The sequence below is a fragment of the Poromitra crassiceps genome (genome assembly GCF_964638095.1).
Source record: "Poromitra crassiceps genome assembly, chromosome: 9".
Lineage (NCBI taxonomy): Eukaryota > Metazoa > Chordata > Actinopteri > Beryciformes > Melamphaidae > Poromitra > Poromitra crassiceps.
Genome location: NC_139630.1, coordinates 9,332,608 through 9,360,384, shown reverse-complemented (window position 1 = coordinate 9,360,384; position 27,777 = coordinate 9,332,608). Strand labels below are relative to the sequence as shown.

General features: G+C 45.8%; 1 protein-coding gene across 1 annotated transcript in view; it reads left to right on the top strand.

Annotated features, from left to right (window-relative positions):
* Nucleotides 1–3,198: 3,198 nt before the first annotated feature.
* Nucleotides 3,199–27,777, top strand: part of rfx6 (regulatory factor X, 6) — a gene marked incomplete at both ends in the record, with an annotated part of 86,698 nt that continues 62,119 nt past the window's right edge. Inside the window, 9 exons of the mRNA XM_083642847.1 lie at nt 3,199–3,352; nt 10,619–10,778; nt 12,703–12,826; nt 15,354–15,415; nt 15,515–15,592; nt 17,047–17,074; nt 17,166–17,273; nt 19,491–19,568; nt 20,749–20,862. Of these exons, the coding sequence (XP_083498973.1) occupies nt 3,199–3,352; nt 10,619–10,778; nt 12,703–12,826; nt 15,354–15,415; nt 15,515–15,592; nt 17,047–17,074; nt 17,166–17,273; nt 19,491–19,568; nt 20,749–20,862 (906 nt within the window). The remainder of the gene's footprint in view (nt 3,353–10,618; nt 10,779–12,702; nt 12,827–15,353; nt 15,416–15,514; nt 15,593–17,046; nt 17,075–17,165; nt 17,274–19,490; nt 19,569–20,748; nt 20,863–27,777) is intronic.

Below are 27,777 nucleotides of genomic sequence, written 5' to 3'. Positions count from 1 at the left end.
TAGGACAGAGAGAAAATACTTTGGGAAAAGTCTGCACACACACTGACAGCATGCGCACGAAACACAACAAGAAAAAAGATTTCCATTTAGTAGCAGCTACGCTAACTGAACTACAGAGAACGCCAGCACAGTGCAGTGCAGTAGGCGCGGCTCCTTGGCAGACATGTTATGGTTATGATGCCCTGCAGCTAGCTGGGCGCAGCTAACTAGCAAAGATAAGCTAACGATGTGCTAGGCTAGCCCTGCACCGAACAGGCCATACCGCCTACTACACGTTCGTCTCCAATAAACAGTTATTACCCGGGAAGACGCTTAACGCGCGGGTTACCCGGTGATAAGTGACTAGAGATAAGATGAAGATGTCTTACTGTGTGCACCGCCTCCTCATGTCCGCAGAACTGACGTCTAGTATGATGAGGCGTGATGATGATGGCGACTCCTATCTGACCACAGCACGTGTTTGGTCTTTGAGCTCATGTCCAGGGGCTGTGTTCAATCTGCAAAACGATGTGCATCGTGTGTGCTACGGTTTCCGGGTGGAACGGCTTTGAGGTACGTTCATGTCTCTTGTTTGGTGGTGGGTGTGTCACAGGTGTACCCAGTCAGCAGACAGGTGTAGCTAGATAATATGCTGTAAACCCTGGCTGGCATTTAAAGAGGCGCACAGTGGAGCAAACAGATCGATAGGACAGGTGCAATGCTTGCATCACACAACAGGGTGGCCAGAGCTCCATAAACTGTGTGCTAGGTCAGGTGTTGTCGGGGCTGAACTCAACCCTGCGTCACTGACTAGTGATGTCATCACAGGTTATTTTGGGGATAATTACCATGATAATCCAGATGATGGCACTATATCTAATTAACTTCGTTATCATATGTGCAATTGTTTCTTATTATTCACATTCACAAACGTATTCTAAATCACTACCTGTGATGAGTGATCTCACCTTTTCTGAGAAACAACAAAAAAGCAATATTGAAACAATAAAAATATGGAGCAACTTTTCCCCTTGAAACCTCAGAGTAACGTAAATCTCTTTATATTTGTCTATTTAACTTAGGCTATGTGTAGCCTACCCTAGCTGTTTTTATAGCCTATTAATTTAATATTTTAATTAATTTAATATTTTAATGTTTTTTTTATGTTCCCCATATAGCCTAGGCTAACTTTGTGCTGTTATTACCAGTGTTGGGCAAGTTACTTTCAAAATGTAATATGTAATATATGTAATACTAGTTACTTTCATTTGAAAGTAATAAGTTACTTTACAATATTACTGTCTGTGCAGAGTAACTCTTTACGTATTACACTACTTTTGCATTACTTTCATCAAAATAACAGCAGCAGCTAAATGAAATCGCCGCCCCGGGACCACCCTGAAAAATAATTTCAACCATCTTGAAGTCAGTGTAAACTGTCCAAAATTCTGAACGTTATCCTTTTCCTTTGTTATTGTCATCTATAGTGGTTATTTGCATAAAAAACACAACATTTGATTAGGAAATTATTGTATCTTTATATGTGCTTAGGTTTAAAAAAAACAAAGTAACTCAATTTGTAACTTGTGTTACTTGACAAAGTAACTGGTATAATATTACTGAAATCCTATTGGTAATAAGTTATATTACTGAGTTACTGCTAAAAGTAATATATTACATGTAATATGTTACTTTTGTAATGAGTTACCCCCAACACTGGTTATTACTGCTTAACCGAATGTTTGTATACCGGTATTATCCTTTTCTTAATAATAAGAAAAATAATGATTAAAAAATGTCATTAGTTCAACTCACTAAGATATTATAAATTCTCATTCTATCTGGTTAAGATCATAATATGAAGGAACAATACATGAAATCCATCCTCTTTGACTGATTACTGAACAATAACAAAGTGAATCAACTGTAAAAATGCTGAATTCAAAATTGTAACTATTGGCAGATACACTCTCACTGATGACATATGTATTAATTATTTCATTTGACAGGTCTGAAGGGGTTTTAAAGGGATAGTTCACTTTTTTTTAAGCCTAGCTCTATTTGCTACCAATGTTGATGTTGATTGGTAGAGTTCTTTCTCAGCACAATCCATGCTGTTCCTCATAGTAGCTCTGGAAAGTTGGGCAAAAACAAATGCAAGGTCAATGGGGTACAATCTGACTGAAGCTCACAAAAACATCATCTACATTGCACACAAAGTAAATGGTAAATGGCCTGCATTTATATAGTGCTTTTATCCAAAGCGCTTTACAATCAGTAGGTACATTCACCCATTCATCCACTCGATGGCGGCAGGCTACCACGCAGGGTGCTGGCACACCATCAGGAGAAATATGGGGTCCAGTGTCTTGCCCAAGGAGGAGGCGGGAATCGAACCACCGACCTCTTTTATCCAAAGCGATTAGTGGACGACCTGCTCTACCTCCTGAGCTACAGCCGCCCCGTAAATGTCAGTGCGCTGCAGTCAGCGTGCACATAAGTGACCCGGACCCATTGACCTTACATTCATTTTTGCCCAACTTTCCAGAGTTACCATGATGAGGAACAGCATGGATTGTGTGGGGACAGAACTCTACCAATCATCATCATCATCATCATTAAGTAGGTAAGGGATAGAGTAAAAAAAAAAAAGGTGAACTATCCCTTTAAAATGAAAACTACACAATTCTAACCTAAATCAGTGTGGTTTTCCAGTAGACTATAACTTTACAAAAGGACAGCTGATCTCAGGTTTTGGAAAGGGAGGATGGTTAGATGGATGGATGGATGGATGGATGGGTGAGGGGGTTTTCTGTTAATCATTGATAACTTGGATCAGCCCCATGTCTTCTGTAAATATGATGAATGCATCCAGGCTCATTAGCCCTGCCTCCCCACAGGCCTGCTTTATTAGTCTAAGGTTGTTCTGTCAGGCGTACCAAGGTCCCAGAGACACACAGACTTCTCCTGCTTTCCTCTAGGCTTCTCATGAGCTGACCAGGCTTAGAAAATGCTGAACATTGCAATATTGTATATTGTTTTCATCTTTTCTTGGACTTGTGTGAGGATGGGATTGGCCAACGCAGAACTAGTTCACAATCTGAAGGACAAATGATCTGCAGTGGGCTAGTTTTTCCCCAACAGCCTTATTTACTTTTCCCATATTTACTTTGGTTGATTTTTTTATTTTATTTCTTCCTTGATGCTCTTTACGTTATTATGCCAATGAAACGCAACAGTGAGAGCTCAGTGCGGGATGGGACGTTTTTTATTCATTCCTCAGCCAAGACCTTGTGCAGCTCTCCAGTGGAAACTCACAGAGACTTTATTGGACAGACACATTTCCAAGAAGATGATTCTGGGATTAAATCAGGTAGAGTATCCAGTCTTGCATTTTAGAATCAGTCTAAATGGATGTAGTAGTAGTAGTAGTAGTAGTAGTAGTAGTAGTAGTATTACTATAGGCCTAGTATATTTGTAGTTCTAGTGGTAGAAGTCTAGTAAAACATGTAATAGCAGTATATCTTGTGTATAATGAAGACATACAGTTTTTCACTTTTCATATTCATAGCATTCATAGTTTTCAGACTGACATGAATTAGTATTGTGTAGAGGTATAAGTTTTCACTACAACTAAAAATACAATTTAAGAATCATAAACAACATTGTTATTATTATTATTATTATTATTATTATTATTATTATTATTATTATTATTATAATACACTAAATACATAAATATAAAATCTTTCAAGTCCAACAAAGAATTTCAGTCTTTTAGTCTGTTTTCATTCCATTTAGATTTTTTTCCAATTCAGCCTGATTCTCATAAAAAATCCATACCATATTGTGTATGTCAGCAGGCATGACTGCTGCTCTTGCTCATCTTATTTCATTCAGTTTAAACACAGACTACACTCTGCAGTCCTCTTTGCTCATTTACCTCTATATTCATTTTGTATTATTCCTTATTTCACTGTATTTTATTGCTTGTTTCTTGTTCAATTCTTCTTCACCACCACCACTATTAGGCACGTGTTTCATTTTAGTCCACTCAGGGCTCCTCATGTCTGCAAAGTTTTGAATAGTATGGACAAATATATCTGTACACTCTCCTGATATACATGCAATATGTTTTCTGGTTTAGATCCCTATATCTCACATGTTCTGCTATTCATTGATGTGAAGAATAATCAAGGGCTTTCAGGTGACATAATGCTTCCCCTTCTAGCAGCCATATTGGAGGTTTGTGAGCCTATCAACAACTTATTGTGTTTCTAAACTTAGACATCTCAAGAAAATTCAATAGCTAATGTCTTTGCTGTTTTTGGCTGAGAACGTATAATTTGGCACTGATAGTCCTACATCTGATTAAGGGTGTTTTCACATAATACTGTAGTCTAGCTCTAGTTATTTTCAAAGGAACCAAACTCAGTTCTTTCTAAGTGAACCAACAAAAAAGTGAACCAGCTGCAGATGAACTCAGTCCTCCTTGTGTTCACATGTGTAAGTGAACTTACAAGATTATCCACCTTTGAGTCCAATCAAGAAGTGTGCACCACTGTGTTTACAAGTCAACTTATTATAGCCTAGCTAATATCTGGTCATTGCGTTATTATGGATAGCACCCATGGGATCGCACCACTCTTCTTGTCAATACCTGTCCTACTCTGCCTCTGATTGGGTTGGGTTTAGGCATGACGAGGTTGGGTTTAGGCATGAGGCATGATGATCGGTTAGGTTTAGGCATGAGGAGTGATGATTGGTTGGTTTAGGCATGATGAGTGGTGATTGGGTAGGTTTAGGCACGAGGAGTGATGCTTGGTTAGCTTTTAGCCATGGGGCATAGGTTTAGGCATGAGGTTTATTGGGGAGTGATTTGGTATAAAGGTGAGCCAATCAGAGGCAGAGCAGGGGTCTTGACAAGAAATGTGGTGGTACCCATAAACATAATGTGTCAATAATGTGTAAGCTAGGCATTAGTAGTGGAAAGTAACATCTCTTGTTTTGCTAAATTAGCCTAGCTACTGGCTAGTTAGCTAGCTAGCACACACCAGACCTGGCACCAGTGTAACCTGTGTTGTGTTGACGGCACTTGCAGCTACCCCTGTTAAGGGCTTTCCCAGGGGTGGAGCGGGAACCACCGACCACTATGCTACGCTAACCAATATGCCAAGAGAGCTAGCTCACTTGGCGATGCTGATTAACAGGCCTTTAACTCTGTTTTGAGAAGTGGGGGGATACAATAATGGGGGAAAACCCTCCAAAATACACTAAGACTGCAAGACCTTGAGGGACACATAGAAAAATGCATGCTGTTATTTGGTATCAAATAATTACATTTCTCTGAAATTGGTGAGCAATTCTGTTCTGGAAATTGCTCAGAAACCTCCTTATTGTCAATATACCTAGGCAAGCCATACATCCCCTGAATGCCTAGAGCAGGCGGGGCTCCCAAACTTAAGAATACCACGGCCCACTTTAAAGTCTGAAAATGTTCCCTGGCCCACCCAACCCTTTAATCACAACTCTGATCAACACACGAGACTAAGGCTGCTTTCTCACTGGGAACGATTTATTTCATTCCATTCTGTTCCGCACTCGGGAACAATTTACACCCCCCCCCCCCCCCCCCCCCCCCCCCCGACCCTCTCCCCCGCTGGTCAGCTTTCACATTACAGCATTTCTTCGGCGCTCGGAAATGGAACAGAGTGCACTTGCATCATCAACTATGCCTGGAGTTTATCGTCGCCGCTTTGTTGTCTATGTGGTTCGGAACGCTTGGCTTTCACACTCGCAAGTGTTCCGTGCCCGGGCATGCCAAAGCGATCCCCAGACCACCTTTTCAAGTGGATCCTGTCATGGTCCCCCATTACGTGCCCAGGCGCAGAACGGAACGGTACGCAACGTTCACAGTCGTCAAATGTTCCGAAGCTGGGGACAATTTGGGGACAAATGTGCTCGGGAACGGTATCGGGGCGCCAGTGAGAAAGCATCCTCAGATGATGTATTTCCCTGTTTTTTTTATATATTTTTTTATTTCATTAACAGAGCATGTGAACTTGGGCATAAGGGAAATTAATAATCCATCAACATACAAAAACATTTAGGCAAAATATCCAAAAGCAGATTTTCTCCCCCCCTTACTCATCAGAAGTATTTGCATGCACATTTGTTGAGGCAAAATGTGATGAGCAACAACATAATAAATCAATCCACAAGCTATTAATGCTAGGCTGTGAAAAATGCTACCTTATCTGCAAAGGGGAGACTCGTGGGGTACCCATTGAACCAATTTTTCATTCAAATAAATTGAAATGAGATTCAAGTCAAGTCAAGTCAAGTTTATTTGTATAGCCCTAATTCACAAGCATGTCCCAGAGGGCTTCACAGAAAATATGTCTAGCTAATTCTAGCTGACACAACAATAGCAAATTACAGAATAAAGATAGCACATTGAACAATTGATAGAGAAATATAGAAAATATAGAAATATAGGATAGAGCAGAGGAGAGAGCAGGAGAAGGGAGGAGAGCAGGGGGAATGTGAGAGAGTGATGGGGTGGGGAGGGAATGGGAAATGTTGGAGAGTATAGGAGGTGGGGAAGGAGCAGGGGGAGGGGGAAAGAGGAGGGGGGAGGGAGAGCGGGGGGATGTAGGGGAGAAGAGAGCAGGGAGAGGGAGGAGGTGGGGAGAGAATGGGAAATGTGGGGGAGAAGAGAACGGAGAAGGAGAGGTGGGGAAAGTAGCAGGGGAAGGGGGAAAGAAAGAGAATGGGTGCCATGCTTTAAAATGGAATGGATGCCATGCTTTAGAAAAGTGGAGGGGGGGGGGGGGTTCGGGAATGGGAGGAGGTGGGGAGGGAGAGCAGGGGGAGTATGGGAGACTATATGGAGAGAACAGGGAAAGGAGGGCTAGCTGACACAACAGTAACAAATTACAGTAGTAATAATAACACATTGAACAATCATATGATAGAGAAATATAGACACACATTTTACAAACGGACATATGTCGATTTATTTGCAACCAAACTATGCTTAACTTAATTTGCTGCATGCCTTTAGTAGTGAATCCCTTTGCCAAATAAACACATGTTCACATTAGGGATGTTCATTTTGAAAATTTTCCAAAATCGATAATCGGTGAGAATTAACGATCAATTATCGATTATCGATTTTATTAATACTTAGAAAATTTTCAATATTTTCAATTTTTTTTTTTTTTTTTTTTTTTTTTTTTAACAAAATGAATGCCTATGGCAGAAAATACGAAAGACAACGTGTTCTCCTCAATGAACTCTTTATTTCAATGTGTCTCCTCTCCAACACTGCTGTCCCCGGCGCATGCCGGTGTGAATTTCTCATGTTTAAAACAGTTTTGTTGGCACAAAGGCCCGTGCCCAGCCAGAAAACTAGAGACTATATGAAGCTCCACCTCACGTTAGTCGGCTGTGCAATGGAGTGGGGCGAGGAGGAACGAATTCCACCCAAACCTAGTCCAAAAAAAAAAAAAAAAATTTTTTTTTTTTTTTTTTTTAATAATTAAAAAATCGATCCAAATGCCACAGGATCGATTCCAATCCTTAACGATCGATTATCGATTTTCGATAATTGATGAACATCCCTAGTTCACATATAGAGCTTATGGGTGCCTCGCTTTAGGGTAGAATGGGTGCCATGCTTTAAAATAGTGGCGGAATAGTGGGAGGGGATAGAATGGGTGCCATGCATTGGAGTAGAATGGGTACTATACTTTAGAATAGTGGGGGAAGGGGGAAAGAGGAGAGAGCAGGAGAGGGGAGGAGGGAGGGATAGCGGGGGGATGTGGGGGAGGAGAGAGCAGGGAGAGGGAGGAGGTGGGGAGAGAATGGGAAATGTGGGGGAGGAGAGAACGGAGAAGGAGAGGTGGGAGGGTGCAGGGGAGGGAGAGCAGGGGGAATGTGAGAGAGGAGAGAGCAGGAAGTGGCAGGGAATGGGGGAAATTGGGGAGGAGGGGAAGGAGCAGGGGAGGGGAGAAAGAGGAGAGAGCAGGAGAAGGGAAGGGGGAGAGCGGTGGGATGTGGGGGAGGAGAGAGCATGGAAAGAGAGGAGGTGGGGACGGAATGGGAAATGTGGGAGAGGAGAGAACAGGAAGGGGGAAGTGGGGAAGGAGCAGGGGAAGGGGGAAAGAGAAAGAGAGGGGGGGTGGAGATCAGACAAACTGACTACTCTAGACATTAACCAGAACTAACTAGGACACAGGGGAAAAGAACAGAAAATTTAAAATGTAAAAAGGAGTCCAACAAAAGGAATACGAAAATGTAGTCTTTAAATGATCCTAAGATCAGGGAAGAGAGTTGCAAATGTAAAAGGTAGAGTCCAAAAAGAAATCGAAAATATAGTCTTTAAGTGTTCGTAGGTTCAGAGAATACTAGCTAATTAGCTAGGTGAAAAAGGGGTAAAAAGATTGGGAGTTCCACGAGGATGATCTGAGGAATCCATGAGTCCACATTGGTGACATCGATTAAGAGGAGAGGAGGGGAGGATAGGGGTCGGAGGTGATGATGAGGCCAGGGGAAGGGGGGGGGGGGACATCAATTTAACCTACATTTGCTGGAGTGTTAATGAGCCCCCTTCCCGAAAATGACCCTGCTACAGCCATTTGATTGCTCGTGAAAACTGGGAGTGTTGGCAGACCACTCGCGGCCCACCTGCAGTACCTCCACGACCCACTTGTGTACAATTCCAAGACTGTTCAGGGTCTCCAGTAGCAGTATTCAAATAGAATAGGCAAAAATAACACAATAAATGATAATAATAAAGGTAATAATAATAATAATAATAATAATAATAATAATAATAATAATAAAACAGCATTTTCTTTATTTTTTGTTTTTGTTTTTGCATGAGATTCGCATAAAGTGGGCCTGTCTGTAAAGGGGAGACTTGTGGGTTACTTATTCAGATATCTTGAGGTGAGAGGTCAAAGGCCCTGTTTGAAAATGGCCATGCCCGTTTTCCCTTGCCAAAGCCCCCTTCCCGACAAGTTAGCATGACATGGTCGGTACCAATGGATGCCTTCTAGTTTCATATGATACTATTATCTTAACTAGGTTTAAAAATGAGCTACAGCCTCTGAAAGACAGTCATGTCGGCCCACGGCCACCATTTTTGTAGTGAAAAATTGTGTGTGTGTGTGTGTGGGGGGGGGGGGGGTTGCGTGGGCGGGGGGGGGGGAGGGCAAAATCTGCATTTTTAAAAGAGGGCGACATCATGTCTCCCCTGTCTCTATCTGGGGAAGTGAGTTTAACCAACCCACTCGCTACCACTCAGGACTCACGAGGACTCAGTCATTCGGTTACACAAGGAAGAAATGACTGAGGGGGCGGTTATAACTGGCAAGGGGGCGGTTATTTTTATATTGTAAAATATAGGTTATGCCACTATCTCTGCACTTTTTAACTGTGCAATAGCCTCTGCAAAAACGAAATAACGACAACACAAGAAAGACTACTGTTTCAAAATCAAATAAAACATTTATTTCACAGCAGTGGTGAAATGAAGGCAGTATGGCAGTGTCCTAACCTGACGCTGCCAGATGGACGGGTTAGCTTCACATTACGTTTCACTAAACCAGTCCATCTGGCAATGCAGTAATCCAACCCGCTGACGGAGGCGGGCACTTTTTCCAAGCTACTTGGCAGGTGACTGGATGACCCATCTGTCTATCACCGCTGGTGCGTGTTAACTTCAACCAATCAGATCGCCATGCCTCTGACGTCACGTTTGCGACCGGAGGACGGTGCCTGTGCCTGTAAGAGTGATTGAGTCCTCACCGTCCTCATCGTCGTAAAGTCGCCTTCGAAGCATGACGTTCGATTATAACGAACTAGTTGTGTGGCTTAGCCTTCCCAAATGTTGAGGGTCGTTTTTTAGAATTTAATACATAGAATTGGGAACGTTACATTCAATTTCATTCAGACTGCCTGTCACTTCCGCGGCGGCAGCCATGTTGACGAGTGAAAAGAACTACAAAGACCATGTGCGTCACACAGAAAGCCCGCCTAAAGCTGCCGCTGATTCGTCGAGTCGGCCATGGTTTGGGTTTCTAAGCCAATCATCTTAACTGCATGTGCATATCAAGATGTATTACGTCGAGAGAATCTCTTTTGATCTCGCGAGGTTATCCATCTTGCAAGCAAGGTTAGCAGTTCCTTGCACAACGCAAAATGTCTGGAACTGTCTGGAGCATCGAGCACACTGAGTCTCGATGCAAAATCAGAATGAACGATTATCAGGTCGTGTTGTCTGTCTTTCTGCTCACACCACAATCTTTTTCACAACATGGCTAGTTCTGCTGCACATAGGCCTAGATTGGTTCTCACCATTGTCAGCAATGTTAAAAAGCAAACTTTCTGTCACCCATAACTTGGTCTTCTACTTCATTTGGGTTTCAACAATTGTTTAACACAATACAGGTGTTGCACTGACAAAGGTGCCCTTCCTTATCTGCTTATTCTACTCTAATCTGTTGACTGTATTTCTCTGTACTCTGTTTCAGAAGCAGAGGTTATAATCTGTTGACTGTATTTCTCTGTCTGGTGTCTCAGAAGCAGAGGTTATAATCTGTCGACTGTATTTATCTGTCTGGTGTATCAGAAGCAGAGGACAGTAATGAGACACCGTCCTCTGAAGAAGACCAGGACCTGCTGGACTATAACACAGAGCTGGCCATCAGACAGAGCAGCTCCTCCTCCAGGAAGACCATCACTCAGATCATCAAAGACAAGAAAAAACAGACACAGCTCACCCTGCAGTGGTAAGACCAATGGAAGACATGTGTTTGCTCCACCCCAGTCTAAAAAAAATGGTGAAATAGTAACATTTGTCCACAGCGGAAAAACTTTACAATTTAACAGTAACAGGTCTAAAATTGTTAGATGTTAATGTTTTTTTGTGTGGGTTTTTGGTTAGGTTCAGGGTTAGGGTCTGGGTTAGGGTTAGGGGTCTGAAGGGTCGGGTTGGGGTCCCTTTGGCAGTCCCCGACCGGTCAGAGACCCCCTTCGGAGGAGCCCTCCCCCCCCCGAAGACCCCACCAGTCGGAGACCCCTCTCCCACGCCCCACCCTAACCCCTTTCCCTAACCCTAACCTCTCCCACCCCCCACGCCTAAACCTAACCCCTAACCCTAAACCAAACCTCTCCCACCCCCCACCCTTAAACCTAACCTCTCCCACCCCCCACGCCTAAACCTAACCTCTCCCACCCCCCACGCCTAAACCTAACCCCTAACCCTAAACCAAACCTCTCCCACCCCCCACCCTTAAACCTAACCTCTCCCACCCCCCACGGCTAAACCTAACCTCTCCCACCCCCACAGCTAAACCTAACCTCTCCCACCCCTCTCAAAACCATTCAAAAAAACTTTACCATCTAACAATTTTAGAGCCGTTATTGTTAAACTGGGCGGAAGGCGGAATCGTCTTCATACAGAAATATAGGTCATGAACAGGCTGACTCCATGTCATTAATATACAACAAAAATAATAAAGGACCAATAATGCTTCCTTGAGGGACCCCACAGGTAAGGTTTTTGGGCTCAGAGAGGACACTTCCTACTTCTACTCTTTGAACTCTGTCGGAGACGTATTGGATCATTGAAGGTGCTATGTGTAGCATTTTAAACATCATCATTGTTCGATTTATTGTGATACGATGAAAATGACAAAATGAATTAAACCGAATGGACAAACCCGTCTTTAATCATCACAAGCAACCACATTATAACGCATGCACACACACAGGCTAGAATGGCGCCGTGAAATTCAATTTCCACATTTTCCCCATCCTGGCTCAGGTTTTATTTTTTATTTTTGGTTCGAGCTAAATGTAATATGGTCTCATCTCATTCTAATAGGCTATAGCTGAATCGTTCGGTTTGACCAAGTAAAACTATTTTATAAGCTTTTTACAAAATGTAGATGGAAAAATTAATTATGCTGAACGCGGAAGATGGTGTGCCTTTGGCACTCTATACTGTAGGGTGGGCTACGTCTGTTCACTACAATTTGCAGGCTTTGTGGGTATTTTATAGTGAACTATAATGTATAGTGAATCAAATAAGACAAATTGACAATTCGGACACTAGTACAAAATGGTGGAGATGTATATACTGCACTATTTCTGTAGGGAACATTTTATTATGGATGGCATCCCATTTCTTGTCAAGACCCACCCTATTCTGAATGCCCTACTCTGCCTCTGATTGTCTTTCCCTGATATTTTTACCCCTGGGTGGAGTTAATGGGGGGCCAGGTGGGCCGCCCCCCCCACTTGTTTTTTTTGGGTCACCATTGTAAATCTCCATCTCACTGTGTGGCTGAATATGATCATACAATTTATATCCACTTTGACAAGAATCACAGGTATCTCTTTGCTAAAGCTGTGACAGGGGGGCCTCTGACAGGGCCTTGCTGCAGCCGCCCCCTCCCTCTGGAATGCCCTCCCCAGTCACATCTGACAGGCCAAAACTCATTGTCTTTCATACTCATTATGTCATCTTTCCAGACCATGATGCCTTAAAATGAGATATTCCTCTAAATCTGGCTGCAAACGGGCAACATTTCAAATGTAAAACAGACAAAGTTTCAGCCAAATTTTCTGCAGGAGCGTCTGACTCCTGCAGAAGTGCCCCCCCCCCAAAGCTAAAAGTCAAACTGATATATCATGTGTGTGTTCCAACAGGCTGGAGGAGAATTACATTGTGTGTGAAGGAGTGTGTCTGCCTCGCTGCATCCTCTACGCTCACTACCTGGACTTCTGCAGGAAAGAGAAACTAGAACCAGCCTGTGCTGCGACCTTCGGAAAGGTGTGTGTGTGTGTGTGTGTGTGTGTGTGTGTGTGTGTATGTGCTTGTGTGTGTGTGTGTGTGTGTGTGTGTGTGTCTACGTGCTTGTGTGTGTGTGTGTGTGTGTGTGTGTGTGTGTGTGCGAGTGTGTGTGCGAGTGTGTGGGTATATGTGTCTGTCCTTTCTCTAAATCTAAAGCAAAAAAATAAGCCCCTTAAATACAATTCATTCAAGAACACTCTTGTCATAGATTTAACCATTTATTGCATAAATGGAAATACAGTTGTGTATTGAACCGGCCCAGCAGCAGCATGCTACACCGAACAGGAAGGGCAGCAAAATCCCCCCATGGGGATACAAGATTCCAGATTAAAAGCCATAGTGAGTAACAAAGCAAGACATGGAATACATGTTCAACTTTTTGAGCCATGCAGACTCTTAAGCTAGAATACATGATTAGCCTTTGAGCCATGCAGACTCTGAGCTAGAGGGTGGAGGCTGGGGTGGTGGAGGCAAAGCATTGCCACAGCAGCGGTGTGGAGTGAGAGGAGGCCGTATTTAAACTGACCGCCTTGTTGTGAGAATGGCTACGATTGGTGAATGTTTAAATGATGATCCAATCAGCGGCTGTCAGCTGGTTACAGCTGGGGCGTAGCCGATGACTTCCGTGTCTCAAATGAACTAACGTGACGCTTCATTAAATAGATATCTTAAGGTTAATTGATGCAACTATAACATTAGACTAGATGCCATCTGTTGACTAAGCAAGGTGACGGACTTTATTTCAGGCATGCCACGTGTGTGTGTGTGTGTGTGTGTGTGTGTGTGTGTGTGTGCGTGCGTTTGTGCGTGCGTGTGTGTGCGTGCGTGCGTGTGTTTGTGCGAGACTGCGAGTGCGTGCGTGTGTGCGTGCGTGTGTGTGTGTGCGGGTGCGAGTGTGTGCGTGTGTGTGTGTGTGTGTGTGTCTGTGTGTGTGTGCGTGCGTGTGTGTGTGTGTGTGTGTGTGTGTGTGCGAGTGCCTGCGTGCGTGCGTCGTGGCGGCTGGAGCATGACAGCGGGTGAAGGTTTGAGCGCCACTCTAAACATCTGAACACACCCGTCGTAACTGCCGTCATGTGCAAGATGATATTGTGAAGAGCAGTCTGGACAATGTGTCTAGTTTTGCTAATCATAGTTGCCTATGTGTACACATAGTTGCCTATGTGTATGCGTTATTGTGGTTGCCGATTGGGCACTTATGTAGCTAACTGACTGACTCCCAATAGCCTATCTGATTGCATCATTAGTGTTTATGTCCTTTGCATACTTGTATTTATGTGGACATGAATAAATCATTCTAATTCCTCTAATTCGTTCCTGGATCAACATTTGTTCCTAGTATGGCCCGGGAAAACCCCGCCCCCGAACTCATTTGATTGGCCGGCGCCATTGCTTCTTCCTTAAAACGTGCGGCAAGGGAAAAAATGTGGTTAATATTAGGGTTAGGGTGTGAAAAAAGGCTTGCACGAGGCTACATCTCGTGCGCACATCTCGGTGCACTGCTCAAATTCCCTGCGCACATCTCGGCTCAAACGGACGGATGGACACAGGTCACTCATGGAAGCAGCTATATACTATAAAGTGTACTACTATACTATACAATATACACTGTTCTATACAGTGTTCTCAGATTTCCATCTGAGAGACCAGGGGCCCTATCTTGGTACAGGCGATATCCCCTATTGGCGCTTATGCACCTGTTTGCGTGCTTTAACGATAGCAGTCCGCCTCGCTCGTGTCCAGGTGTTATGTCGAGTTTTGCACCCCCGCCCGGCAGCAGCTAAACGCATCCCCACCTCACGGGAGCATATTGTAATGATTTATACAGAAACGTAACTGTTTAAAAGTGATATAATTGTCCCTGTTTTCTAAGTTAAAACAGCCCGAAATATGGTGCGGATGAAATTCTCGGCGGGGATGCGGAAACGTTCACGGCACCTGCCGCAGGCGCAAATTAGAGCCGTGCCAAATCATGCCAGCGCAAACGGGATTTGGGCGGTCTTAAGAGACCGCGTAAGAGGTCCTTTTCAAAGCTCTTAGCGCAAAGTAATTGCGCGCTGCTGACGATAGGAGAATGCCATCTATCCCCACATTTTTACGCCGAAACGCCTGGTTTGGCATGTGGCACGCCTATGTCCAGTACAATTATAACAGGCATGCGCTTGTGCACGCCCCCAATTTGCATTGTGCACGGCGTTAAACGAGCGCAAAACCAGTGCAAATGCTAAATTACCGCTTTTGCGACCATAGGGCCCCAGATCTCATCATGTCCATGGCCATGGTCAGTGAACCTTATGTGGACTAAATTAGGGATCCTGGATGAAAAAGATAGTGAATCACTGGTATAGCATAATAGAGTGCCTTGTGAGTTCTATTGATATTGTGTGGTAATAATGAGAGTTACGATATTAACGTTTGACATAAAAAAAAGATATGCCTCTGTACAATTGTTAGGCTAATATTTTAGAGGGAGCAGCTGACATTGTTTTTTACCTTGTGTGCTCATCAGACAATCCGACAGAAGTTTCCTCTTCTAACAACGAGAAGACTGGGCACCAGAGGACACTCAAAGTAAACGCAAAACTTCACTTCCACACAGAGAAGTTGATTTAGAAGCATTGAAATATACAGTATGATCTTATTTGATGATATCATCTTGACGTTTTACAGATATCATTACTACGGTATTGGCATCAAAGAAAGCAGTGCTTACTATCACTCTGTCTATTCAGGAAAGGGCCTGACCAGGTGAGAGCAATGTACATGATTCATATTTAAAGTGGGAATCCTTGACTTCTAGAGACCTGTCAATCAAACTGTGTACTGTACAGTATGTAAATGAAATAGTATGAAAATGTCACAGATTATTACTTTACCCTTTCTAAAAGTAATGAAATGTACATAGTTAATTATATATGTTTTGTTTACTCAATTCATACTATTATGTTCTCATTATAGGATATCAATATTGACAGAACTGTTCTGTCAATATTGATATCCTATTCACCTTATTCTTTGCCCACACATGGACGCTTCCGCATTACGTCATTTCGTAATAGTATTTCCATTTAGACTTGCCAAAAACCCCGCAGGCAAGATGGCCGCCCACACTCTCCTCCTAAACTGTCAGAATTACTCCCCCATAAAGTAACATATCTTGGCCAATAAGTATGTAACATACAAAATAAAACAACCCGTAATATCTTAATTTTATGTAGAATGCAGAGGACATGTAACTGTTTACTTAAACTTGCATTCCAGGAATATTGTGCTCTAAAGATGACGTTACTGTTTCGTCCTGAAACCCACATAGGTTGCGCCAGGCGTAACCTATGTGGGATTCGAAATAACGCATCCGAGATATAAAACGTTATAGCCACGTTATAAACAACAAACTAACGCTGGTAATCCGTATGGAAACAGTGTTACTCGAAATGGTTAAAAGTTATATCAATTTAGTCATTCAGTGGCATTTTACTGCCATATAACATAACTAACTAGCGGCTAATATTAGCCACAGTAGGCAACTAGCGCTGAACCGGAAGAACAAATACGTTTGCGTTGAACGCGGAAGAGAGAAAAAGTGGGCGTGGTGAATAAGGTGAATAATGCATAGAGAATTGTTCAGCTGTTATTTTTCTCCAAAGATCTCAAATTGTACATGCAATGAAAGCTCTGTATTCTGTGATTATGATATTATTAGGGATCTCGCACGCTATGCACGCTCGATTCCTAGGCTCGCCCGTCCTGCAGCTCACTGGCCCCGCCAAGCTGGCCCTGTGCAACTCGCTTTCGCAGCTCAGCCGCTGCTGTGTGGCCAATGAGACCAGCATCACTGATGATGTCATCAGTGGGATTTATGACATCACTGATGGTGTCACAGTGGGATTTATGACATCACTGATGATGTCACAGTGGGATTTATGACATCACGGATGATTTCACAGTGGGATTTATGACATCAGAGTGGGACAATCACAGTGGGACAGAGAAACAAACAAACAGACAGAGCCCCAGCTCCCATTTATATACTGATGATGATTATGACCATTATGGTTATGACTATGATGCTGATGCTGATGATGCTGATGGTGGTTGTTATTGCTATTATTACTACTATTGTTGTTGTTGTTGTTGTTGTTGTTGTTGTTGTTGTTGTTGTTGTTGTTATTATCTAAGATCAAATCTGTTTCTCTGTGCAGATTTTCAGGGAGCAAGCTCAAGAATGAGGTAAGAAGAAATGGTTCCTAGTCATGCTTAAATAATATGAATATTATCAGGGCCAGCTAAGCAGCTATCCTAACCTTGTTGTGTTTGGCAGGGAGGCTTCACCAGGAAATATTCCCTCAGCTCGAAAACGGGAACATTGCTCCCGGACTTCCCCAGCGCTCAGCATCTTCTGCTGCAGGGGAGCGTCTCCAGAGAAAAGGTTGGTTAGATGTCTCCTTTCCTGCAAAGGTGCTGCATGTAGCATTTTAAAATCAATAAATCATCACCACATTCATGAATAACTCTGGAACAGACGCTTGGATCTTTCTGAAATTTTCATCGCTTATCCAGGAAGTGAGCATGAGCTCATGAGGTACCTGCAAGAAGCATAGTTAACTGTTAATAAGTGCATAGTTAACTGCTAATAAGGTAATAACAAACTATTTATTAGGCTTAACAAAACCAGCTAGTAAAGGTGGTTATAAAGTGCTTATAAATGTCTTATAAGCTACCAATAAATATGTTTATAATGCGATTATTAACACTTATATAGTATTATTAACATAATAATAGTGTTAATAAGCACCTTATAAGAGCCTTATTACCTATTAATTAACGCTTATTAATAGAACCTTAATATAAAGCGTTACCTCCAGTTCCACGATTCTAACTGCATACTTTCTACTTCTTGTTAGGCCACCTGGACAGAATGTAGGCCCTACAGCAGGGGTGTGCAAACATTTTTGAATGGGGGCCAGATTAGATCATGTGAAAATACCGGGGGGCCAGCTGCTTCTCGCATCATATGGGTTATTAAAAAAAGAATCACATACAATACAATTGTACTCTTAAGGATTTTGTTTACATCACACAAAACCTGACTTCTGCCTGTTCTGTTCCTACTTGGTGCTTACAAACTGTATGGTAGTGCTGTCATCTTTAGGTCAACGGAAAAAATGCAAATTGAACTTGCTGGATTAACCAATAATGGGCGGAGGGCCACATAAAGTATATTTTGAGAGAGAAGACGAGGGCCGCTTAAAAATTGGTCCGCGAGCAGCAATTGCCCCCCCGGCCCGGACTTTGGACATGCCTGCCCTACATGCCTGCCTTACAGCATGTTGGCTGTTATCAAGGCTTTGTATCTTTTTTATTTTCTTCAAAAACAAACAATGGCAGTAGCCACAGGAAGCAATGGGATTTATGAGAAATGTGGTCTTTATTTTTAGATACTTTGATCAGATAGAGTAACACTATTGTCTGTTCACATGAAAATGGCCACAAGACAATGGAAGTGTCTTGCGTTGTATGCTCAAAACACATTGACTAAAAGAAAAGAATATCTGATGTTCTTTCACAAACATACATTATGCCCAAACGCACACAGTGTGCGTGGGCTTATGTATGTTTGTGCAAGAACATCACCTATTCTTTATTTTGATCACCTTCTTCACTTGCTCTCCTCTGTTGGTTGAGCAGTGTTCAAGCTAATTTATACTAACTGCAGAGTGTCCGGTGTTCGCGGAGCGGAGGCTCTGTGCGGCGAGCGCGGCGCTCCGCACAGGCTCTGCGGAGGGACTGCACGGAGCTCCGCGCTTCTCTCAAAAAATGTAACTCCGCGGAGCCCGCCGCGAGCTCGTGCAGTCAATTCCGAGGCTATGATTGGCTAATGTTTGCTATGGTTTGTATAGGGAAGAAGCCTCCACAAACTGACCAAGTGACCGGCGAAATCAGTGCAAAATGAACGGGTTTGAGCATCGCCTGGCAGAAGAAGTACAGAAATACAGAAATTTGTATGATTCATCCACCCGAGACTACAAAGACTCGCCCTCAGTAACTGAAACTTTTTTCTCCAAAGACTGAATAGCCTACAATTTACTATGTCAATAAAAACTTGATTTGAGATCGAAAAAATTAAATGCAAAGCACAAAAACAAGAAGACAACAAACTTAGTTGCTAAAAACAAACTGAAAATAGCCTACAATTGCACTAGGATTGATTATTCGCCGATATAAATCAGGATCACACACGGAAGAACTGATGTGACATTTGCATTCCTGCTAAAAACACAACGGGAGCCTGGAGGGGGATTCTCCGCTCTCTGCAGACACTGCACTGCTACCGCATTTACCATAAAAAGGATGTGCCTCTGCGGAGAGAACGGTCTTGCCGTGAACACCGCGGACACCGGACACTCCGCAGTCAGTATAAATTTGCTTTTAGAGTGAGGAACAAGAGTGCTTGCTTGTACTTATACTTCTTGCATCCTGGCAGCCTCAAGCAAGCGCATCCCAGAGGCAGAAGTTGGTGTTCCGCATGCAGGACATCAGAAGGGTCCAGGCCAGACTGTCAGCCAGTCTGAGGCAGTGAGCCACCAGCTTGGAGCAGATCTCAGCCAAAATGGATTTACTGTCAGATTTTTATTTCCTATTGTAGCTGGACACTCTCATCATGATGTATAAAACACACTGCCAGTGCATCCTGGACAACGCCATTAATGTCAACTTTGAAGAGGTGATGCTTATATTCCTATTGTTACTATTATTAGAACATTTTAATGAAGAGGTGATGCTTATTACTATTGTTACTATTACTAAAACATTTTAATGAAGAGGTGATGCTTATTACTATTGTTACTATTACAGTGGAATCCGCTTATAGTGATGACGGTTATAGTGATCAACTGCTTATATTATATATACTAAATAATTCACTTATAGTGATCAATACTCTGCTTACAGTGATCATTTTGGGCCTCATCCCACCTGAGAACAATGTTGAAAAAAATTTAAACTACAGGAATTTTATTATATTTTACTTACAAACTGCCAAAAATGAGCCAACCAGATACAGCAACGATACTCTGTGCATGTCTGTCTGTATATGGAGAGATCGTGGCATCTCTGTCTGTGGAGAGACAAGACTGCTCTGTTTGAAACACCTGGGGCCGGTTGCACCAACTGGTCTTGCCTGGTCGTAACTCCTACGACGGTCTTAGTTAAGACCAGTCTTTAGAGTGGACTTATGCCTGTTGCACCAACAGGGCTTACGTCTGGTCTTAACTACGCCGGTCGTAGCGATGCGCGTCCATGTGAAAGCATGGGAATGCCCACTGGAATGCGGCACGCGACCTGTTTAGAAGAGTGCGCTGACGTCAAATGACGCTCCGCTGATGGGTAATCAGCTGTAATAGTGTGGCTAATGTTAGCGGCTAACTGTTACTTGTCGTTACTTTACATGGCAGTAAAACGCCACCGAATGACCAAATTGATTTAACTTTTCGATTTCCACTTTCCATACGGACCCCCAGCATTGGTGAGTTGTTTATAACGTGACTATATTTATAACGTTTATAGCGTACTCCGGTTTGCGGTTTATAATTGAGGGCTGAATGCAGCCGTGCTGAGGGGTTGTAGCTATTGCGCAACACACAGGTGAAAACCGTCTATACTGCACCTTACGCCTGCTCTGGACTAGGCGTAATATTTACGACCGCATGAGAAATAAAGATTTTTGTTTTGTTTTGTTATAATGATCATCTGCTTATAGTGATCAATTTGACCCATCACCCATCACTATAAGAGGAGTGCACTGTATTAGAGCATTTTAATGAGGAGGTGATGCTTATTATTATTGTTACTATTATTAGTCCACTCAAGCTCTTACGGCACTGATATTACTATTTTTATTTCAGATCCAGAATTTCCTGCTCCACTTTTGGCAGGGTATGCCTGACCACCTGCTGCCCCTGCTGGAGAACCCTGTTATAGTGGACATTTTCTGTGTCTGTGACTCCATTCTCTATAAGGTAACTCTGCTGGAGAACCCTGTTATAGTGGACATTTTCTGTGTCTGTGACTCCATTCTCTATTCACCTTATGTAGCCACGCCCATTTGACCTGGTTGCGTGGCCGTCCCAAAACTTCCGGCTAAAAATAATAATAAAATAAAATAAAAAATGGCTGCGCTGCTCCAATATCATCTAACTCTGAATTAACTAATAATTTAGCCAATTGTATGTAACATACCAAATAAAAGCAAATGGCAATGTCTAAGAATGCAACGCCATGTAACTGGCTCGTTAAGTCTCGCATTCCAGGGAATTACGTTAACGTCTGCGGGTCTTTATTGACGTTAATGGCTCGCGCTGCTATCGCGCTGCCTCGGAGGAGAGACAACTATCTGAAGCTTTCTTTGTTGGAGTCCAGGTATGTTTTACAAGAAAGTGCTCGTCATTGTCGACGATAACGTTATCTGACCTGGCTAACAGTGGATACTCGCTTGCTTGCTGTGTACCCGCTCAAAGTAGTAGGCTACGTTATTTATTTTACCCCTTCACTGCCCGCTCCAAAAACAACTCTCTTATTTTGCGCCGTGACCGCCGGAAGTGTTAGACGGACCCGGAAGAATTTGGTCCACTGTAAGGTCTGAACATAAGGTGAATAAGGTAACTCTGCTGGAGAACATTAGGGTTGTGCTACAACCCAGGTTTTACGAGTGAGAACGAGAGCTCTCACTAGTGCCTACACGCTGCATAGCAGCACTATGGAAGACTGTCATTTTGCTCCAAAATTACTTTTCATTAAAACCTGACCACCCACCCTTAGGTGGCGTGGTGCCCCCCTGGGGCTGACATGGCCACCCACCTCACCCACGTGACTACGTCACGTCCTGTCAGCCCCAGGGTCCGCCACTCATTTCTTACAGCCAGCTGAGATCCGACGCACCCCGTGACGCATCGACGCAGCAAGGCTGGGTAGTGAGAGCTCTCGTTCTCACTCGTAAAACCTGGGTTGTAGCACAACCCTAATGTTTTACTCCGTTTCGAACTCAAGCTCTCACTAGTGCCTTAATTCAACTGACCTTGCTGCCGGGAGCACCCCACAGGGCGACCCGAAAGGCACCGGTGAACCACGGCCATATGGCAACGTTCATGCCTGACCACATATTAGAGTGGCAACGATACTACTTTCTTGCCACCGACAGGACCGCGTGCGCGAATTGCGAACCGGACACGTCGAGACTGTAGTACCGGGAGACTGTAGCGTGATGAGAGGACCACGAAGCCGCGGCACACATGTCCTCCACCGGAACACCACGCAACAACACAGAGGATGCCGCAACCCCTCGCGTAGAATGTGCCTTGATACCCTCCGGGGGAACCTTACCCACGGCAGAGTATGCCAACGCGATCGCCTCCACTATCCAGTGTGATAAGCGATCCTTGGAAAGGGGCCCGCCCTGGGCCTTCTGCCCAAAGCAGACCAACAACTGGTCTGTAACGCGTAATGAACGCGTCCTGGCCACATAGGCCGAGAGCGCCCTTATGGGGCACAGCATGTGCAAGCGTCTCTCCTCACCCGAACTGAACGGCGGGGGACAGAATGCTGATAAGTCTATGACCATAGACCTATAGCTGGCATTAATATTCTTGGGTTGGTAAGCCGGGTTAGGTCGCAACGTAACCCTGCGCCCATCATCCCCAAAAACCATACAGGCCTGCTGCACCGAGAGGGCGATCAGGTCACCGTCTCTCTTTCCTGACGATAAGGCCAGCAGCAGCGCGGTCTTTAAGGACAGAACCTTTAAATCGGCGGAGTCCAAGGGCTCAAACGGATGACCCGTTAGCCCGTCCAGCACCGTAACCAGGTCCCATTTGGGAAAAACGCACCGTGACGGCGGGTGCAGTTTACGCGCCCCCTTCATGAAGCGCGAGACCAAAGGGCACGCCCCAACGGGGCTCCCTTCAATTCCCATGTGGCAAGCCGAGATCGCGGCTACGTACACCTTAAGGGACTGCGGGGACTGACCCGCGTCAAGCAAGCTCTGAAGAAAACAGAGAACTGGTCGCACACTGCAGTTCACTGGATCCACACCTTTACTTGTGCACCAACGCGAAAATACCCGCCACTTGTACGCGTACTGAGTGCGGGTCGAAGCAGCCCTAGCACTCTGAATAGTGCGTACCACATTATCGGGCAAGCCCTGGGCTAGCAACTGGTCCCGTTCAGGAGCCAGACTGCTAGCTTCCACCTGCCTGGGGAGGGGTGGAACACCTCCCACTCCGCCTGGGATAGGAGATCGGTCCTCACAGGCAACGCCCAAGGCGGACCCTGCGCCAGGGAGACCAGGTCCGCAAACCATGTCTGCCTGGGCCAGAACGGAGCCACTAGAACGAGCCGGAGGCGCTGTTCCTTCACCCTGTCCAACACCTGACGGATCAGGGGGATTGGTGGAAACGCATAGAGCCCCTCCTGTGGCCACACGTTCGCTAACGCGTCGTGTCCCAACGGGGGATTGTCCTCCTGGATCGAGAACCACAATGGGCAGTGCGTCGCGCGCCGCGTTGCGAAGAGATCGACGTGGGCACGACCGAACCTGGCCCAAATCTGTTCCACCACCTGAGGGTGGAGGCACCACTCCGTATGACGGGGGTAGCCTCGAGACAGCAGGTCGGCGCCGTAATTCAGCCATCCCGGCATATAGACCGCCGACACTGACAGGAGACGGGGATACGCCCACAGGTGAATCCCTGCCGCTAACTGGTTCAGCGCCATGTTGTCCGAGCGAATCAGCACATGGCGTCCATGTATGATCCGCTGGAAGTGAAGCAGAGCCAGGCGAATCGCCTCCAGCTCTAGCACGTTTATGTGGCGAAGCTCCTGAGCCTCCCACCGGCCGTTTGCCGACAAATGCCCGCACACCGCACCCCAACCCCAGAGGGAGGCGTCGGTGTGAATCACTAACCTGAGCGGGACCGGACCCAATCGAGTGCCCCTCGAGAGGTAACGGGGGTCTGCCCATATGACCAATGCCTGGCAGGCCTGACCTGTCATAGGAACCCTGCGATGACGGTCCCTGGCCGGATCCATACGTAGCCCGAGGAACCAGATCTGGAACGGACGCATGTGTAGCCTCCCCAGAGGGAGTACATGCAGTGCCGAGGCCATCAGGCCCAACATGACTGTGCACTGATGCACTTACACCGAGGAGTAAAGACTTAATGTCCTCGCTGTCCGCACCGTGCGAGCCTGTCGCTCCGGTGAAAGGCGGACTCGCATGGCCCTGGAGTTCAACTCGAGCCCCAGGAAGGTAGCCGTCTGCTCTGGGGCGAGGCAGCCCTTTTTCCAGTTCACCAAGAACCCCAAGGTTTGTAGGTGATTGGTCACCACCCTGGTATGTTTCGTGGCACCAGCCCTCGAGTCTGCCACAATAAGAGCGTCGTCGAGATAAAGGAAGATGCGAATCTCCCTCGCGCGGAGGGGGGCCAAGGCCGTCTCCACGCATGCCGTGAAGGTTCGTGGGCTCAAAGACATGCCAAAAGGCAAGACACAGAACTCGTAAGCCTTCCCTAGGAAGGAGAACCTCAGGTATTTCCTGTGCCTCTTGACCACGTGGACATGGAAGAATGCGTCTTTCAGATCCACGGAAGTAAAGAAGTCCCCCTGTCTCAACGCGTTGAACAGGTGGGAAAAGGAGAGCATTCGGAACGGGAACTTCCTCAGCGTCTTGTTGAGACGCCGAAGGTCCAGAATTGGACGCATGGAGCCGTCCTTTTTGGGCACGACAAAGTACCTGTGGTAGAAACCCGAACGCACCTCCGCCTCGGGAACCGAGCAGATCGCCCCTTTGGCGAGGAGCGAAATAACCTCCTTGTGGAGTATGTCCATGGACTCCCCTTCCACGACCGTATCGTGGGTCCCGTCGAACCTGGGCAGGGGCCTGGCAAATTGCAGGGCGTATCCCTTCTGGAGGGTACGCCGCAACCATGGGGACGGGGAACACAGACGTTCTCAGGCATCGAGCCTGCTGGACAGAGATGGTCTCTTGAGGCCGAAGGGGGCGGAGCCCGCCCCCTTGGCCATGAGTAAATTGTTGGGTACCAGGTTCTGGCCCGGTATCTTGGTTGGGGAAGAAAATGGGGGGGGGCAGGACAGAAAAGGCTATGCCCTCCTGCCGGTTTTTTACGCAGGCTCCGCCTACTGACGTGCCCTGTGAGCGTGTTGAACCGGCGAAACCCCCCGCCGTGCGGCTTTCGCAGGCTGGGGGGACCAAGGAGGCAAAGCTCATTGACGCTCGTCTCCGAGCAGGTCCCTAGTCCTCCCCGCCTGACATCTCCTCTTGGGGGGTGTCTAGGGGGGGGGGGCGACTATGGGGTCGTAAGGGAAGAGCCCACCCCGTTCTAACACGGGATCGATGGGCTCATCCCCCCAACTCAGAACGGAGCTTTGCTGCGTCTGCTGCGTCTGCTGCTCAGGTTGGACCGGAGAAACCTGCTCGTCAGGTAGCTCCCCTTCGACCGAGTGGTCTGACCCAGCGGTAGCGCCTCCCTCGGGAGGTGCATGGCTGAGGGCTGGTCCCACCTGGACAAAGAGCAAAGTTCTCTCGCGCAGGTCGCCCAGGGCGAAGCCGTTGCAGGTCTGACAGAAGTCAACCTTCAGCAGGGCATCTGTAGCATGGTTGTGCCCGAGGCAAAACACACACTCCCTGTGACGGTCGAAACTCGCCAGAGTAGCGTCACAGCTAACACAGGTTCTAACTGTCCCCCCCTTTCTCATGGTAGCCGATCGGTCCATGCGCGAGTTCAGCGAAGCTAACTCGCAACAAGCCCGCTGACTGAACCAGGAATTAGCGGGAGTGCACCGCGTAAGCTTGAACTTTTAACAGTAGCTTACAACGGTGAAGATAGCTGGGATGCTACAAGCTAGTCGAAGCTAACTGCACTAAGCAACTAGCTAACTACCTGTCTAGCGCCACTCCAGCCGGAGTAACGCACGCGCTTTGACAACAAAGCAGGCGCCTAAAACACAAGCACACGGACGCTAACCACACGGGTGCAAGCTAGGCTATCCGCAAGAACCAGGCTAGCTAGCCTATTGTTCTAGTGCTACACTGTAAGCTAACAGCACGTATGCAACCTAGCCTAACAGTTTTGAGCGCTGACCTAAGTCAGCCCTCAACGATAACGCTGCTCCAGCCGGGGGAGCGAAGCAGAGCTACACGGCGGCAGCAATAACCCACTACACGGTGGTAGCAAGCACAACTACACGGCGGTAGCAATAAACAGTTAACTAAGGAAGATACTCTTAGCTTTAGATGACTTGTTCATACGCCGCCGGTGGAGAGAACAGGATCGGGTCCCCGAAGCCTGCTTTTACCTCGTTCCACGCAAACCTCTTAAGGTGGGCTAATAAGACGGAACAAGCCTAGTAACTAAAGCTATGTGAGAGCTAACTCAGAGCTAACCGCAGAGCTTTCAAAAACACGTCTTCTCAGTGGCTGGAAGAAACGTAGAGTGACGGACCCTGGGGCTGACAGGACGTGACGTAGTCATGTGGGTGAGGTGGGTGGCCATGTCAGCCCCAGGGGGGCACCACGCCACCTAAGAGGGAGTGGAGCAACGGCCGGGACAGCAGGGGGGATTAGCAAAGTACAATTGGGCAGAAAATGGGTGGAAATCTGAGAAGAAAAGTGACGTGTGTAACGGATAAGTTAAAGGGATAGTTCGGGGATAGTTTGAAGTGGGGTCCTATGAGGTACTTGCATACAATCAGTGTACTATGCAGTAGAATGCAGCCGGCGCGCTCCCAGTTTGGAGAAATGGAAATGTCAGGCAAGTAGAGCTGTCTGCTGAGTGTGAAGGGGGTCCATGAGCAAAACAACAGAACACTAAAATGCTTTCATACTGCTGCACCTGGCGTAATCCAACTCACCACAAGCCCCGAGATGCCAAGTTCACTTGAAATGATATCATTTACACCCTGTTTTTAGCTGTAATCTTTTACATTACATTACATTACGACATTTGGCACACGCTTTTATCCAAAGCGACTTACAATAACAAATTTTTGTCAGCAATAGAGCAATCAACTATGCAACACACAGTATATGACAACTACAACTTCTGAAGGAACAGTGGTACAAGTTCATTATTATTATTTTTTTAAGAGAGAAAGAAGTTAGTTCAAGAAGGGCCCAGATGGAGCCTGAAAAGGTGTGTCTTTAGTCTTTTCCGAAAGATCGGCAGTGATTTGGCCGTCCTGACCGAAGGTGGAAGCTCGTTCCACCATTGAGGTGCCAGGGACGAGAAGAGTCGCGAACGGGATGAGCGACTTTTGAGCCCCCGTAGTGGAGGAGGGGCGAGGCGACCTGCACTGATGGAGGAGCGGAGGGAATGGTGAGAGATTTGGAGCCTGACCATAGATTGTAAGTACAGGGGGGCTGTCTGGTGTACTGCCCTGTAGGCCAGAACCAGTGTTTTGAATTGAATGCGTGCCGAGATGGGAAGCCAGTGAAGGTCCCGGAAGAGGGGAGTGACATGAGAGAATTTGGGTTGGTTGAATACCAGACGGGCTGCAGCGTTCTGAATGAGCTGAAGCAGTCGGATGGCTGCAGCAGGTAGCCCAGCCAGAAGAACATTGCAGTAGTCCAGTCCAATCTTCACTGTAGCCAGGTGGGGCAGCAGGTGGGGCAAGAAGTGCTGCACGTATATGTATTTTTTCTGTTTTTTTATACGTTCTTTCTCATGGCCCCCTTCACACTCAGCAGACTCAGCTCTACTTGCCTGACGCGGCCGGTCTCCATTTCTCCAAACTGGGACCGCGCCGGCTGGATTCTACTGCATGTAGTACACTGACTGTATGCAAGTATCTCATACAACCCCACTTCAAACAAACCAAACTATCCCTTTAAGATCATTTGGACCTATACTTTGTCTAACCTG